The sequence below is a fragment of the Emydura macquarii genome, unplaced genomic scaffold, assembly GCF_026122565.2.
Source record: "Emydura macquarii macquarii isolate MOO-44397 ecotype Brisbane River unplaced genomic scaffold, CSIRO-AGI_Emac_v2 contig_320, whole genome shotgun sequence".
Lineage (NCBI taxonomy): Eukaryota > Metazoa > Chordata > Testudines > Chelidae > Emydura > Emydura macquarii.
In genome coordinates this window covers 7,652,443-7,669,244 of record NW_027130457.1, presented here as the reverse complement: position 1 = coordinate 7,669,244, position 16,802 = coordinate 7,652,443, and the positions used below count along the sequence as shown (strand labels likewise).

Below are 16,802 nucleotides of genomic sequence, written 5' to 3'. Positions count from 1 at the left end.
AACCTTACTGGATTGTTGCCAGTTGTAAATGCACCTTAAACTGACCAGCTATTTGACAGGTGTATTGAGAATGTGTCCTGTTGCTGTATGAGGAAAGGTTTTAAGACTGGCTGGAATCTCAACACTCATTTCTCTGTCTCTAAAGGCATGTTGTCTTGTGTAGGAAGATAGTGAAGCAGCCACTAGCTGAAAGGGGAAAACCCTTAGGCTGCCTAATCCCAAAAAAACATTTTGGAAGAGGATGCGAAGATTAGCCTGCACTGTTAGAGGGAGCAAGCCTTGTCTACACTAGCAAAATAAGTTTCTGTACCACACTAGTTGCTTCAGAGGTGCAGCTGCACTGGTGATGGCAAAAAGTGTAGATAGAGCCCAGCATTTCCTTCCCAATGAGTCACTCCATACTCAGAATGTGTTCTTTATCATGCTGTGGTGAACGCTTGAGCTTTTTAACTGGTATATAGGTTCCTATACAGTGCGCATCACTTCACTATCTACACTATTGGCTGGCACTATTGCAGCTGTTGAGTTACTGTCTGTTACTGAAACCAAGATATGCCTTCGGGTAGCATAGATGCAGCCTTATCCGTTGGCAACAAGGCCCTGGCTACAGGGCTATAAAAATAAGGAGGCAGAGTGTGGAAGCAAGGCGGTCAGAGGGAGAGGGCTTTTAGCTATTGTAGCTGGATTTGCCTGTTGGACCCTAATGGGGAGGGGAAGTTACCAGCAGTTGGCCTAAACAGTGCCAGGGTGACTTAGTGACATAAACATACTTAGGCCTGTGACCCCAGGATCTCTTGATGCCAATTGACAGGGCATATGGGTTACAGGGATCCCTGGTGTCTGGTATTTACATACTTGTTGACTGTCCTTAAGGTTCCTACTGAAAGCCTGTGTTATGTTGCACTGGTCATCATAATATTTGCAAAATGTAAGGAGTGGGGTGGGTGTGTTTGTGTGTCTGTCTGTCTGTTGGAAATTATGTTCTTAAGGCATTACAGTTAAAGGTCACTCAGAGGTAGTGTGTTGAAACAGACCCAGACAGGAGGTGGATGACACTTACCTCTCTAGCTTACTGTTATGAATTGTGTGTTTTACAATAGAAGTCTATTACCATACTGAGTCAAATGCTAATGAAGAGCTTACTGGGACTTCAGAAGGAAAACTAACAGGAAGAGATAAGCAGTGGGGGTGGAACCCTCTTTTACAGGTGAAGAATAAAGGATTGGTCTGATATACCTGGGGGTGTGGAGAGAGGCTCTGGCATCCTTCATCTGGGAAGGCAAGTTGCCAGCTGGTTTTCTCATGAAAGAGAGGTCTCAACCATTCTGAAAAATGCTGAGAGAAGGACTTTGGGGCAAGCCAGAATCTTATTACACAAGAGGGTTTCATGTTGAGTTTAGGCTCTAGAATGCATGTCATGATTTTATTTTATATGTAACCCTTTGTTTCCAGTATTTCCATTTGCTATCATTGAATCTCTGTTCTGTGTTACACTCACTTTCTCTATAAAATAAACTAAGTTAGTTTAAGTGCTCCTGTGTTAAGTGGAGCTGTGTACTAAGGTGAACTAATAAGTTGTGGTGTACTTTTTCATTTGAGAACAGCAGGTTTGGTGATTCTGTGGGTGTCTGGTAAATAATGGGCTGGACACCCGCGGGGAGGTCACAGAGGATTCGGGGATTGGAGTGTGTCTATCATTTTACCTGCAGCAGGACAGCAGAGCTCCTGGGAAATGAGAGAGGGGAGTACTTGTGCTTCCTGTGGTTGGGGTTGTCCAGGAGTTGTCACCTTGCAGATACAGATAAGGCACTCTCAAGCTAAAGGCAGCTGATAGCAAGTTGCCTCCCAACCCTGGGGTACCCCTGCGGGAGCATCAGTCACTTAAATGGTTTGTTAGTCTCAGTGCACAAGTAAAGAGTGTTCACAAACTTAATGTCTGGCTTCCCAGAATCTCAAGATACATGAGCCCATTAGAAGCTGTGATTGTATGTGTCACACTGGACTTTAACTTTGCAGATCAACCTTAAATTGCCTGAAAAATTGATGAGTGGTTTCTCCACCTTCCAGGCCGTAATGAACTCATTGAGGTGCCTGCTGTATCTCAATTCAGTGACATTCACTTTTTGTCTTGCGCCTAACTTCTGGGGCAGGGAAGGGAATCATGTTTCTTTTACTGCTGGATAAATAAAGGCACTGTGGACTGGCCAAGAATACTTGTCATAAGGGATGGTGCTGAATCAGAAGGATACTCTAAATGGAGTTCTGTTTAAAACAGACAAAATTCCCCCCTTCTTTCCCTCCGTGCTTCTTAGATGACTAAATTGCTCATTTCATACATGACTTAAGTGTGACTGGAGCAGTGAATCAGTATTTGTCAGCACTCTGTATCTGGCTGGACGTCCAACTTTCCTTATAAAAGCTTGAGTAGCCCTTTGTGCCACTACAAACAATGTGGTGTAAAGTCTCTTAACTCTCCTTGTTCTGAGTGGGTGGAAATTTTTGGCACACTCATTCGAATCAATAATTGCTTATTTGCTTTGCTGCTGCTTTTTTAAAAAGCTGCACTGTCCTTTTTGTTTTTAGATAGATAATCAGTGTCACTGTCTTAAAATTTGATTTTTTTTTTTTTGGTCCCAAGAGAGACAGAGTTGCTTTGCTTAGAAAATCTTGTCTAACAAGAAACACTAATGAATGGCCTTTCTGAAAGTTGATTTACTAACTTGCTCCATTCTTTGTGTCATTTCTCTGATTTTCTAAGTACTAAGACTTATGCCATACTCAGAAGTTAATTATATATAAACATTTGAGAAAATTAAGGTTATTTCCAGATACCAGTTCCCCTTTTGTCAAAGTTTACCATGCTACGTGGGTAAAGTTCAGTGAATGACTTAAGGAAGGAGGTTAAACTGAAGGCATGCTATTAGGATGGAAACAAAATTTTGACTCAGTCTTAAAAAAACAGTGGCTGTGTCATTTCAGCTGGCCAATGTTGAAAGGCTGTATTTCTGACAGGAAGGCCTTGCAGTTCTATTTTGTTCCGATGTTGCTGACAACTTTAGAATTTAAATGGGGGAAAACATGTTTCCATGATTACAGTCTTTCTTTGGGAAGCATTTCAGTTGTGGCTTCCTCAGTGTGGCTTCCTTTCCTTCAATAGCATCAAAATGCATATGTCTGGCAACTACTTAGGGTGGTAGGTTTGGTGTGTGAGGTTTGTATTTTTAAGATAGATAAAGCCAACTCTCAATCAGTGTTCTCTTGAACTGTTCTATATAGTAGATCAGCTTTGCACAGTTGTAAACATGATTGTACTACAGGGTGTGCGGGAATGGTAGAGAAAGAAAGGACATGCATCCTTTGTATACATGATTTCTCTAATTTTGTGAGGAGAGGATTTATGCATTAACTTAATGTAAAGGCAAACCTTTTCCCATGAATCCAAATGAAAAACCTTTTCTACTTGGTTAACATCAGAACTGGGTTATAGACAATAAAAACTTCTGTAAAGCTTATCATACATAGTTCCTGTACTTAAAAATAGCTAAGAGTAAGCTATATAGCTTGACTTTCTTAAGCATCTTAGCGCTTGTCTACACTAGAAGCGCCTGTGCTGCTGCAGAAGATGGATCTGGAGAAGATGCTCTGTGCTGATGGGGGAGAGCTCTCCTGTCGGCATAATAAAACCACCTCTGAGGGGTGGTAGCTATGTTGGTGGGAGAAGCTGTCCTGCTGACATAGCGCTGTCCACACCAGAACTTATGACTGTGTAAATTATGTTGCTTGGGGGTGGTTTATCCATAAGCTGTAGTGTAGACATAGCCTTAGTTGCTATCAAACTTTAATTCTTGAACTTACTTAAAAAAAAGTGATTAATCTTTAACCTTGCGAAAAGCCATTGCTTTGTGATTTGATAATGTGTAACTGAAAGTCATTCTTCCCCCACAGCCAATATAGGACAGATAGGTGCAGTGTCTAGGCCTGCTACCTCCCTGGAAGCATACCCTGGTTGACATCCTCCACTCCTGTCACTCAGGTACCAAAAACCGGGGGGAAATGTTTCAGCTCAACAACCAGACGAGTCTTTAGGACCTTGACTGAGACATGCAGATCTGATCCCTTGTTTGCCAAGTATACAATTTTTTTCACATGCATAATTAGAATTCTTCTTTTACAGATTTTTTATAGCACCCACTAATATATTAGCACTATCTACAGGAGTGCGTTTTAAATGCACACACTAGAAACACGGCTGAGCAGGGACTACAGTTGATGTGAACACTTGTCCATTAGGAATGATGTTAAAGCCTGCTGTAGGAGTGCATGGCTGTCCATCTCAGAGGGAGGCCATGCCCTCTCACTGTCACATGTCTGCAAAGGCAATCTGAATGGCGAAGTTAGCAGTCTATGGGCCCTGGCCCCCAGGGAGGGCAGAGCATCAAATAGTCTGGAGGCTCAGGCTATGAGGCAGGGCAGGGCACCAAACAGTTTAGGGGTTCCAGCTCTCTGGAATGGCAGAGCACCAAACAGTCTAAGGGCTCAGGCCCTCAGGCAAGGCAGAGCACCAAACGGTCTGTCGTCCTGGCTGTAGCAGATGGGAGACTAATCGCAGACCTCCTGACCTACGGTGGGGTTGGCAGCAGGGTGTAGGGGGACCTGAGCCCACCTTACTCCACCGGGTCCCAGCCCAGGGCCCTAACAGTGGTGGATGGGTCTACTACTGGGTCAGCAAGGATCCAGCTGAAACGCGCTGAACTGTCTTCAGGCAACAGTACAACTTGACTATCATCTGGTTTCCCTGGGCTTCTTCCTGCTCTCTCCTCGGAGTGTACCTGCTTCATGGGGTCATCTTCCATCTATCTCCCCAGGGTACATCACCAGTGGCAGTCCCTGCAGTTCCTCAGTGTCCAGGTCAGCTAGCCGCTCTTGGTGACCCTGATGGTACAGAGGGCTTGTCAGGACATCTGCAAGATTTCCCCCTCCAGTAGCAGGAAGGAGGTGCCCATCTCCCTTAGCGGCTCCCACCTAAATGAGCTGCAAGGCTCGCCTTTTGTACTTCCTGTCCCGCTTCCAGTGGGGTGGGCATGGCCAGCCTAGCTCTGTCCATCAGGGGGTGGAGAGTGGTCCCTCTCTGTTTGGTCTCAAAGGGATGCCACGCCCCCTCACTACACCTGCCTATTGGTGGGTCACTGAATGCCATTTCTCACATAGAGTAAAATCTGCACTTTGACAGTGGAGTTGAAACACTGACTTGAGGTTTCTGTGGGCAGGTGGAGAAGGTGTAAGGAAACCTTTTCTTTGCTTACAGTGATTGTTAGCTACCTTGAACTTTTTATAAAAATGTTGGATATAATTTACTGTACAGCAGTGATACAGTATTGTGTTTTGGTGCTATAAGCAATTGCCCTGAAGGTTAAATATTTAAGTGATTTAAAATGCCTTAAATCACTTAAGTAATAAAAATATATTTAAGTGATCATATGATGATTAAGTGATCATAGTGTGACTTACTATGAGATGTTTTGTGTATAGAGTGTGGTACAAAAGTAATTTTTGTGTTCATGCCATACAGGGGTATGTTAACCAGGAAGTCCTGATATCTGATTGCATTCCCCAATCAGCAAACTGTGGGGAAAATATCTTGACCTATAGTCCTAAGTGGTGACGGATGTGCAAAAGTGGGGCTATTGGTAACAATATTCTTTCTTGACCCCAACAGGCTCATTTTTAAAAGAAGGAAAACTACTTGGTTGCTTGGGGAAAAAAATTGCCTCCCACCCTTGCTTACCTGCTTCCAGAGGGTTGGTGGGAGAAAGAGGCACCCACTTTAACAAAATTTAAACACTTTTTTATAAATACCATGATGAGAGAAACTTTGTTGGCTTCCCATGACTCCTTCATTATTCTGTTCAATACAGATTTTTCCCTCCAGTCTAGCTTTCCCTATAGTCTTCCTTTTGTCTGCCAACACATAACCTTATTCACCAACTGACTCCAGTCTCTCTGTAGTGAAGCTACCAACCTAACCCATCCCCACCTCCCAGTTTTGAAATGCCTCAAGCTCTCTTGAGCCATCCCCCACCTATTCAAACCTATATAGACCCTGTTAGCAGTCTGAAAATGGCTCCTTTGTCTGCCCAAACTCTTTAGAACTTAGGCTCCGTAGCATAGACACAGCCCCACTCTACTTGTATTCTGGGAGGCCTCTGAAAGTGTCCCACGATCCCAGGGCTGGCTGACTTTGTCATTTGGTAGGCAATCAAGTTTTCCCACCCTGTACTATGAATGAAAGTGTAGAGTGGCCATGTTTTGGGAGGGCGCTAGGAAGTCTGGGATGTGATTGGATGGACTTGGGTCTGTGTACTGCAGTGTGGATGCTGGAGCTCCGGGCCTGGGTTAGTAAATTCTTAGCTACAGAGCTCTGAGAAAAATAAGTAATCTTACTTTTACTCTCCCTAGCATCTACTGTGCTATCTGCTGCTTATCAAAATATTTAAAACACTTTATCCATTGAAAAAATCAACAGGTTATTTTTCTTGGCCTTCTTGAGTCAAACCAGATGTGAAAGTACCAAAACTGACTTTAATAGAAGCTTTATTTCAAAGACATGAGCTATTTCTCTAATTTGAATAATGTTGGGTAATACATTGGTGGCATATAGAACATAAAACCACAATAAAAATGCAATCTCATTTCAGAGTATTTTGGTAATATTGAATTTGGGCTGATTCCGACTATCAATTTTTATGTTCATAAAATGATCCATTATGTAGAAGTCGCAACTATGCCTGGAATCTCTTATGGTCTGAAGGAAGAAACTGGTGTGGTGTTAGCTGTAAAATTGAGTGTTCATGGCTGAATTAATGGAAACTACGTGACTATGTTAATAACTTGAGCTACATATCCACTTCAGAGAAAAGAAAGTATATTTAAAGGAGGAAAAGCAGGAGGGTTTTTAAAGGATGATACTGGCATTTGTAATAAAAAAGAATTGAGCATAACTGCAGTAGGACCATTAAAATGTGGATTTGAAATGACATTGGTGTCATACTGATAAGCTGGAGGGATGAGGCGGAGGTGTTGCTTATTGATGCTGAAGCAGTGCAAGGCACCCCTCATTTTTCTTGAATGGATTAGATTGTATTAACGTCTCTAAACTCGGTTGATGTTGCTTTGAATGTGACTCTGTTACATGAAAAATTGCATAGGCTGGTGTTTTCATTATGGTAAACACTAGTAATTTGTCATGACTTAGAATCTGCCTCTCTCTTCCTCTAACCTGATGAAACACTTCCTGGAATACAGTACCAGTTGTATCATGCACAAATAATCTCTCTCTTCATACAGTAACTTCAGTCTAATTCTGCTGTACTTGATTTAGAAACTTTTAGCCAAGCAGTGCTTTCTTTATTTTTATGAGTTGAATAACCTTAGTTGACGATGAAAAACTCAACTGAAGTTTTACTGGTTTGGACTGCTTTATAGCCCTCTTAAAACTAAATACTTGGGTTATACACTAAAGCTTCAGAGCTAAAGGTTCAAAAGTACTAAGTCACTTCTGAAAATGGCACCTGGGAGCTTTAGAGTACCTTACCCCTTGACCACATCTCAGGCTTAAAATCAAATTTAAAACTGTTTGTTTAAGCTTGTAAGTGTATAGCGTGCGTGTGTAGTAACTACTCCAACTTGTTCTGTTGCATATAGAGTAAGACAAATTAACAGTGTACCTGTTTTATGTTATTTGCTCATGTCATGGCTGGTGCCCAGCCAAAACTGAGCTAAAATTAGGAATGATATACCTTATACACAATGTAGTAATTGGACAAAGCAATCTAATGTTAAAAGCACAAAACTTCTGGGGTTAAAGGGACAGTCAGCTTAATCACACGATTTGCTGTTGACATAGAATGATTTCATTTTTAGCCATAGTAATTGAAAAGTAGATAAAATCTATTTACTTTAGGCATTTGTCAGTGATTTGCAGTTATTGCCCAACTTGTGTGTTTGACAGTAGTAGGAAGAAAACTTAAAAATGGGGGAGGGGAAAACTATAAACCCAAAAATTGGTAGGGAAACCCCAGGATAAGTAATATCTGAAATAGCATAACTAACGTTTTTTTGAAATGTGGTTTCAAATGGCTTATGGAGCTGCAAAACAATCTTAACTCTCCCTGATACCTGACCATCCCAACAATTGAATTTAGAAGCTTGTAGAAATTTGGACGCTGCTGACTACTAATAAAAATGTAATGAATTAGGTATGTGGTGTGACTTCTCATCTCCCCTCTATTAGCTAACAGTAGGGCAGCAGCTTGTTTTGGTGCAATGTGGTACACTTTGGCATCTGTGGCTGGTTATATCAGTATTGGTCTGGTATATGGCACAATGGGGTTCTCGGGCATACTGCAGTCCCGATACATGCAGGGTGGATGGGGTAAAAGGGTATTAAAAGTGAACTCTGAGTGCAGTGAGAGGATATGCAAGCATGATGAAAACAATGTTTTGAGCTTAATTTATTTATGGAAGGAATGCTTAATGTGTTGTCTCAGGTAGAATAGCTGAGTGCAGAAGATGTTGCCTGTAACTTTAGGCTAAGACCCTCTTGAATTCTATATCACTGAGAAAGGTAGGATGAGATCAGGGTCTTCTCTCTGGGGACTGTGCATGTGGCACTCTAATTAATGCTAATGAAAACTAGATACATATGTGCTTCCTGAAATAAGTGAGTATTTACACTGAAACAAAACTATGTTGTGAAGTGATAAAACACTCTTTAGACTGCAGCATGGTATTGAAAAATCTTACTGTGCAGCACTAATGGTGGCACAAGCGTGTCAAAACTTCCCTTGTTATGATATAACCATGCAGATGGTAACTTCTTTTGAGTATGCTTGCAACACCAAGCTAAGACCAGGTGTAGAGTCAAGTGACTTAAAATAAATTGATACAGGGGAGGCGGGAGGGGGGTGTTCAAGTGGGATGGCGAGCAATTATTCTGCCCCAGACAAAGAACTGTCTGCTTTGAAAATGAAATTGAGATGTTAGTTGGAGACTGGGATGAAAAATCTATATGCTGTTCTGGGCTTCTTGGGTTGAGCTTGTTCTTGAAGAGACTGGCTTCTCTGCTGGGCTCTGCAGGATTGGTTTCCCCTTGGTGAGGCTTGAATCATCTCCAGGTTTTTTGGCTCTGCTGGTGAGAGCACACTATCAAGTCTTCTCAATCTCAAGTCCCACCCACTGATGCTACTCAAAGCAGATGTGCAAATATGAATCTCCTTTCTTAAATGCTTTCATCAGCAGGGCAATAGACCTCTAAATTATTCTGGGAATTTAAACACTACCAGAATGAATAAAAGCAGCTTGCTCCAAGCAGTATTATTTTAAAATCAGGCAGACAAGACTGCATCTTTCACACTCAGCTCATGTTTGGAAGGAGTTACTCACAAAGGAGGGCTACAGGCTTTTTTCCTAAAATAAAAGTGGAGGTTTTGGATTAAAAAATAATAGCATCAAACTAAAAGTATCAGCTCATGAAACTGCTGTGAAACAGATCATGTGAACCCTGTTTACATTTGCCAGTGAAGATGGACTGCTGAAATGCCATTTGAAGTATGATCCACACTGAAGTAACAAGGATCCTCAGTCTAGTTTTTCTCCCCTCACTTAACTGCTAGCTTCCTGCAACAGTTCCAATAGCAAGTTTAAAAAAATTGCAAGAATGGTAAAGCTTACATTTGCAACAATGAGTATGGCAGTCCAGGAATACTGTTGCTTCATTCTGACATAGTTACTTTGTAGTTTAAAAACAAGTGTAAACAGGACCATAGCTCTCACCCTATTTCATGGCAAGATTAGTTGAAGGCAATGTAGGAACTGTGTACATTTCAGTCCTTCCTTGCTGTCAACTGTTTGAAATTTACACAACTAGGTTAATCTTATATGTCCAAAGTTTGACTTCAGTTGAAATCAACAATCTTTCAGTTGGACAAAAGCGGTATGAAGAGAATATCAACAAGTGCTATTCTTTTCTATAAAAGTAAATTAGAGTTGGTAGTTGCAAGTAGTTTGGACTCTGGAAATGCAGAATTGGTGTTAGGTTTAAATTTAAAAAAAAAAGTTTTACCACAGAGAGAGAATTACACTGTACAATACATAGACAACAAGGAAATAGCTAATTTCTATGTTAAACAGCAGTGCCCAAATTTTATAGTATTATTACTTTCATGGTTCTGGGGTGCAACCCACACCAGTGAGAAGTTGTCACCGCCTGCCCTGTAGCCCTGGGTACCTCACAATATTTTGCTGCTGTAGCTCCCAACCTGTGTCACTTACAACCAGCTCACTAGCTGCATGTGTGACCTGCATGCTGACTGTCTGTGTATAAGTGCACCCCTGGTCTAGCAGCTTTGACCCCAGCACCCTGTCAGCAATGCTCCAGTCACACTCTGGCTTCCACCATTCTTGGTTCTTATTTGCAGGGTGAGGGACCCTAATCTCAAAAACATGTCCTACAATGTTCAGCTCTCTCCTGGATGTCTTAGATATTAAGGTTTGTTTTGCTTGCAGAGAGTTTGTTACTGTAACTGGAGTTACTAAACAGTTAATTTTAAATAACACTGGATTGGTTTCGATTAAAAAATGAAACAAGATAGGATTTCAAGTGAATTCAAGTATAGGAGATAGTTAGTTAGAAATGGTTACAAACAAGTGAGAACACACATCTGAAACTTAATCTGGTAAATTTGGGTTCAAGGCTTTTCTTTAAGATGGCCTTGCTCGCCCACAGTTTTCCAGAAAGATTGTGACTGACCTTTTCCTTGGTCAGGATCTCTCCTAGAGATGGCCCAAAGGTGCTAGTGCCTTTGTCTTCTTAGGTGAAAGAGATAACTTGGAGTTTTCTGCCCCTTTCTTTTATAGGCCAGTGAACCTTTGAAGTGGACTCTTCTGAAGATTAACCCACAAATCAAAGTTGATCCAAGCAGTGAGCAAGGCGACATGGCATCTGGTGATGGAGACTACATTCTCTTTCTTTCCCCATTTGTGTTTTCTAAAATGGACATTGTTCTGTTTCCTGCCATCTCCCACCCTCCCTCACCCCCCCCCCCCCCCGCCTGTTTTGAGCACCTTGTTTACTACTTATATGTAAACTGAGGTAAATAGACTTTCCTTTATTTTGGATAGGCCTGTTTAACAACTGTTGCCTAGGCAGGTCTGTCTGGTTTGGAACTTGCTAATATCATGAGGGGAGTGGATTCATAACTTTGCAAGTAATGTTGCTACATACATTTTCACCAGGATATTATTGACCACTGAGTTTAATTTTTAAATGAAACCTCACGGGGCCTATTTTGTACAAAGATTATTAGAAAAGTGTGTAAGATAAGAATACAGCATACTTTCGATCATAGTTACTAATAGTGGAAGACTTTTTTTTCATGTCAGCTGTAAAGCTGGTAAAATTTCTTTGAATGGCGATTCAGTGAAGATTGCGTGGTATGTGGAGCTAGGTCAGAATTGCTCTTACATTCTTGGTTATACTTGGGGTGCAGGTCGGGGGCATGTGTGTTAATGTAGCTTACTGTATAATTACTACAGATATGGAAATTGAGTATCTGTTATATTAGTTGCACTAGTGCTTGTTCTCCTTTGACTGTGGCAGTCCTGTTAAATTTTCCAGTCTGCCGCCACACCCAAAGACTGGCTTCTAGCTGCACCCTGGTTATTGTCAAAATACTCAGCCTGGGATAACAGTAATAACTGCATGTTAAATGTTTGGAGGTGGAGACCTAACTAGAAAATCTGATTTCAGTGTAGAAATTGAGTAGATGTAAACCCATCTAGTTTTCCTAAAATTATACCTCTTTTTGATTCTGAGAGTTATATGAACAAGCAATTTTGCTTTTAACAAAGCTAAATGGACCAAGGGTTGAAACAAATTCCTCTTTTTTTCCCCCCATTCCTTCAGGGAGTATTGAAAACCTGTTTCTACCAGTTGCAGTGCTTCTTATCTGTTACTATGCCGTTCTGTGGTACAGCAGGCACGAATGGTCAGTCAGGTGCTAAATTCAAAAGTAGAAAATAATTTGTTCACTAAATCCAAATGAATCTTATAAATTCATTAATGTTAAGGTTACATAACCTACTCTTCATAACCAGAATGGTTGGAGGAAGATTACTGATCTGGAAAAGTTGGTAAAAATTGCACAAGATCAGAGTTCCTTGGGAAAACCAACAGCTTCTACTGCAAGTCAGGAATTCATTAGTTCAGAGGTTTAGAGATGAGAGATTTGGGCAATTTTGGTATAAAAATGAGAGGCTAGAGAGGGTTCTTTATTTAAAATAAAGAAAGCTGTGCATCAGCAGCTGTAGCTAGAGGAGTCCTCTAAGTTTCTCAAGTCAGTGGATCCGTCATGGAATAGCTTCTCTTGCTGTTAGTCAATAATTGATGAAAGCTATTCTACTGTAATAGATTGATGTACAGTTCAACCTTATTGATTGAGACCTAGTGAATGACCATAATTTTCCTCATAGTAACACAAAGCACAGATAGCGTTGCAAAACTACTGTTACTTATTGTGGACACCAGAACAGGGATGCAGTATTCCAGCAGCAGTCACCCCAATGCCAAAGGCAGAGGTAAAATAACCTTTCTACTCCTACTCGAGATTCCCCTGTTTACGCATCCCAGGATCGTATTAGCCCTTTTGGCCACAGTGTCACACTGGGAGCTCACATTCAGCGGATTATCCACCATGACCCCCAAATCTTTTTCACAGTCACAGCTTCCCAGGATAGAGTTTCCCATCTTGTAAGTATGGCCCAAATATCAGTGGTGAGACTAAAAAATTGATCATATGCTAGACTTAAGTAGTCCACCATGAGTTCAAATGGAAGTCTCAACTTGAACATACAGAACTTTTAAAAACTGTTGAAGGGGAACAATTGTGCACTAATATAGTAGGAATTGCTGAATGTCCATATTTTGACTGTTACATAGTAAAGAACCTTCAAAAAGTCACCTCCCTTTTTAAGAATTCCTCCTGTTTTTTGTGACCCATCACCAGCTTACAAATATTGAACTTAAAGGGAATGTTGAGAATGAGCCTATGGTCTCCATCCAATCAAGACTTGAGGTCTTACTATCAGTACATTGATAGGAGTCAAGGAGCAGCAAATTAAACATAAATAGATAACATCCTAATGGACCGCAGAATAATATGGAGCTAAACAAAACATTGGGAATAAAGTACATCACTTGCTGTAGGAACAGCTGATGTGGCAGCACTATGTCCTTTTTTCAAGACATTCAGGGCAGTTCTTGAAAAATTGACTTAAAGCACAGAAAAGGAAAATAGTTCTCTTAGTAGAAAATACTTGCAAAATCATACCTTTACATTCCATTAACTGATCCTAAACTAAAAGATACCAAAGATTTTGGCAAATGAAGTATGCTGTATATTGTATTGTGTGAGATCACCTGTTCCAACTGGAACTTATAGTAAATATTTTGTAGATCTTGTGAGAAGACTACTTCCCAGGGAGGCAGCTGTAATGTTGACTGATAATGAAAATGGTTGGAATGCGCAGAGTAGGCACACTTGTTCCTTGAGACAGAATGATTAGATTTAGCTTTTTATTTACCAGATCAGGATCTAGCACCATAGCCTTCAAGAAGTGGCTTGCAACACCAAACAATCCTTCTCCTTGCTGCAAAAGGCTCAAGATACACTGTGTTCTCCCCACTTTCTTTGTCTGCCACTTACTCTTGCAGTCAGTTTCCGAACAGATAGCATCCAGGGCTAACTGGAATAAGACAAGTAGTGAAAAAATATATACTATTGTATGCTGACATTAGCAGTTATCCCAGACATTCTGTTTTAAAATCCTTGAAATGAAAGAGGAACTTTGCTACTTTAAGACACAAAATGAGGCTAGCTGGAATATGTTGCTTCAAACTGAATTCCAGTGGAGGAAGAACCCTGTTGGAAGACTATAAGATGGTTTTCTTCCTCCAATTAGAAGATTATGTCAAAGTAAAAGACAGAGTGAAAAAACATGAGCACAGCAGGATGGCAGTCTACAATCCACCCACATTGATTGAATTAATCATTTTCAATCTGTTTCATTGTGGTTTGGCTAAACTATTGTTCTCCTTAATTTACCATTTCCAGTAAAAATGTTAAAGAAATACTCTAAATAAAGAATTCCAAACAGAGACTGAGAATATTAAATCAGGTACTGTACTCCAAGCACTTTTACATTGACTTCAGTTATAGGAAACTGGATAACTCTGGTTACGTGCTCAGTAATGGCATGAATGAGAAGTTCAGAACTGGCAAATGCTGAATATTCTCAGCTGTTTATTACCACCTAAGATGAATATATGTAAACTACCTCTGTTTAAACAATCTGATGGCTAATTTTCTTACAGAACTTCAGTAATGTATGAAATGTAGATTTTAAAACTTGTATCACTTTGAACTTAATGTATTAGTTCCAAATGGTTTATTTTTGCATGATTGGTTTGAAAATGCCAACTCACTATCACAAATGAAATGCGTGCTAAGAATTTGTGAATGTTTTGAGCCACTTCTGTTAAATTGATAGGATACTCTGGATGCTTTTACTTTTTGATGACCTTGACTTGTTTTCATCTCCATTGTAATTTGATCTAGAGTTTTAAATACAGTTTTTACTTGAGGGTCTGTCACGAGGCACTTCATTGACCACTGGAGTGCCTCCTTCTGGTCGCTTCTAGGGATTAGCTCTGCCAGGCTGATGCCACTTACTGCAGTTATACTCCCTCACTCTCTCAGTTTTGCTCTTTTGGGACTCAGCTGCTCCCGCTTCATGACTTAGCCTTCTAGTCAGGTCACTGTGGTTTATCCCTTCTGGGGAAATTGTGTGCATCAAAGTCTCAGGATCTAGTGTTCCTGGCAGTCTTCTCTTTCTCTGCCCTGTAATAGTGCCATTCCCCAGTGGCTGGTAGGGGAACTTAGGTCCGCCTTCTACACTGGGTTCCAGCCCAGGGACACTATAATAAGCAGTCAAAGTCTGCACAGTCCTATCCCTTACTGCTGTATCCCTGGGCTATTGCCAACCTCGTCCTCTCTCACCCTGAATCCCCATCTCTCTCTGCATCTCCCTTCTTTTCTCAGCTACTGGGCTTTATACAGGCCCCTCTTGTTCATTTAGAGCTGAACCTCATCTCTGACTAGTCCCTGCTCCCAGATTCCTCCTCCAGGTGCAGCCTAGGTGGTTAATTGGCCCACCTATCCATCTTAACGCCTTTGGGCCTTGTGTAGGATAATGTTACAGATGAGTGAAGCAAAGGGTTATGTTATCCTGTATAACTATTAAGAAAGCAAAACAAACAAACAAAAAAACATGTGCATGGATATTTCTCTAAGGCAAACAGTACTTAAGTTTGTAAATAGTAATTATAAAGATCTGAAAATATTTGAAGGGAGTAAACACAAAAGAGGGAATGATTCAAAGGAGTACAACTGAAAGTTACGGGATGTTAATGAGAGAGGAAATTCATGCTGTCAAGGAAATTGGCTACCAAAGAGAGAGTGCACGTCCCATCACTTCAGGCACTTCCGTGTTAGAGTGGCTAAGTACTGGTGAATGTAAAATAGAGAAATTCTATATTGGCAGACTAGGTGACTAAAGATGTCACTTATATCTCAAACATTAGATTTTTACTTTTGAATCCACACTGCATATAATAAAATAACAAATATGAAAATCTGGATCTTTTCACAAATAATAAAACACTAGTTCTAAATATCATGTTGGTCCCACTGAGTAGGAACTAATACAGTTGTGTGTATGTGAAGCATGTTAGCTTGATCTTCAAGAGAGGGAGCCTGATAGTGCAACTCAGTTGCAGCTCTAAGGCTTAATGTTAAAGTGTCACTAAGTCACATTTCAAGGAAGCAATTAATTTGGAGAGCTGTTGAGAATTCAAAAATTTGTCTGGTGTGCTGGGATTTCGTAGATTTCTTTTTATTCCCACATGTCAGTCATCCAACTCCAACCATATTAGGAAATAAATGTCAGAATTCTACAAAGCTATATGATCCTCAGGCAGCTATAGAAGGATGAAATATTAGTAATATCAATGAAGTAGTTAGTTTTAAACTTCATCTGTCATTTTGAGCATGGCCTGTTGGCCTGGCTCAGCCAGCAGCAATGCGTGGTGAGTGGGTCTTTTGCCTTGCGTAGGGCAATGGTCCGTGCATGTGGGTGGGACTTGCTGAGGGCAATTTTGAGAGAGTTGTAGAACAAGAATTGCATGGGCTACAGAGTGGCATTTAAAGAATGGATGTGGAATTGACAATCCTATCTTCCCTCCCATCCCTTTGGCGTCTATACCCTTTCTCTTACAATCAGAGGCCTTGTGTACACTTAAAATGTATACTGGCATACTTGCATCTAGGGGTGTGATTATTCATTTTTTTTTACTGAGATACTTATGCCAGTATAAGCCCTAGTATAGACACATTTACACCAGCTGAAATGCTTTTGACTGTATATCTTACATCTCTCAGAACTGGTATGAGCTTTGTCAGCAGAAACACGAGCATAATAGTATAAGTTTCATCTGCACTAGGGGGTTTTGGCATTATATCTGTGCCAGCAAAATTTTTCTAGTATAGATAAGGCCTAAATATAGTATAAACAAGAACCTGGAAACCTCCTGCAAAATGACATCGACTTGTGCATATGAAAATAAAGTTGTAAAGGGTTCTTTGTCAATTCTCCCCCTAACCCCCCAAAATTGTCCTTCTCTTATATTG

At 40.7% G+C, this 16,802-nt stretch overlaps 1 protein-coding gene across 4 annotated transcripts in view; it reads left to right on the top strand.

The window, feature by feature from the left end:
• Positions 1 to 16,802, top strand: part of TRIO (trio Rho guanine nucleotide exchange factor) — a 402,248-nt gene that overhangs the window by 27,971 nt on the left and 357,475 nt on the right. Inside the window, exon 1 of one of the 4 annotated variants that reach the window (XM_067570004.1) lies at positions 10,833 to 11,002. The exons of the other annotated variants lie outside the window; for them this stretch is intronic. Coding sequence (XP_067426105.1) covers positions 10,993 to 11,002 — 10 coding nt within the window. The 5' untranslated portion in view covers positions 10,833 to 10,992. Of the gene's footprint in view, positions 1 to 10,832; positions 11,003 to 16,802 lie in introns of those variants that run through there. 4 annotated transcript variants of the gene reach the window in all.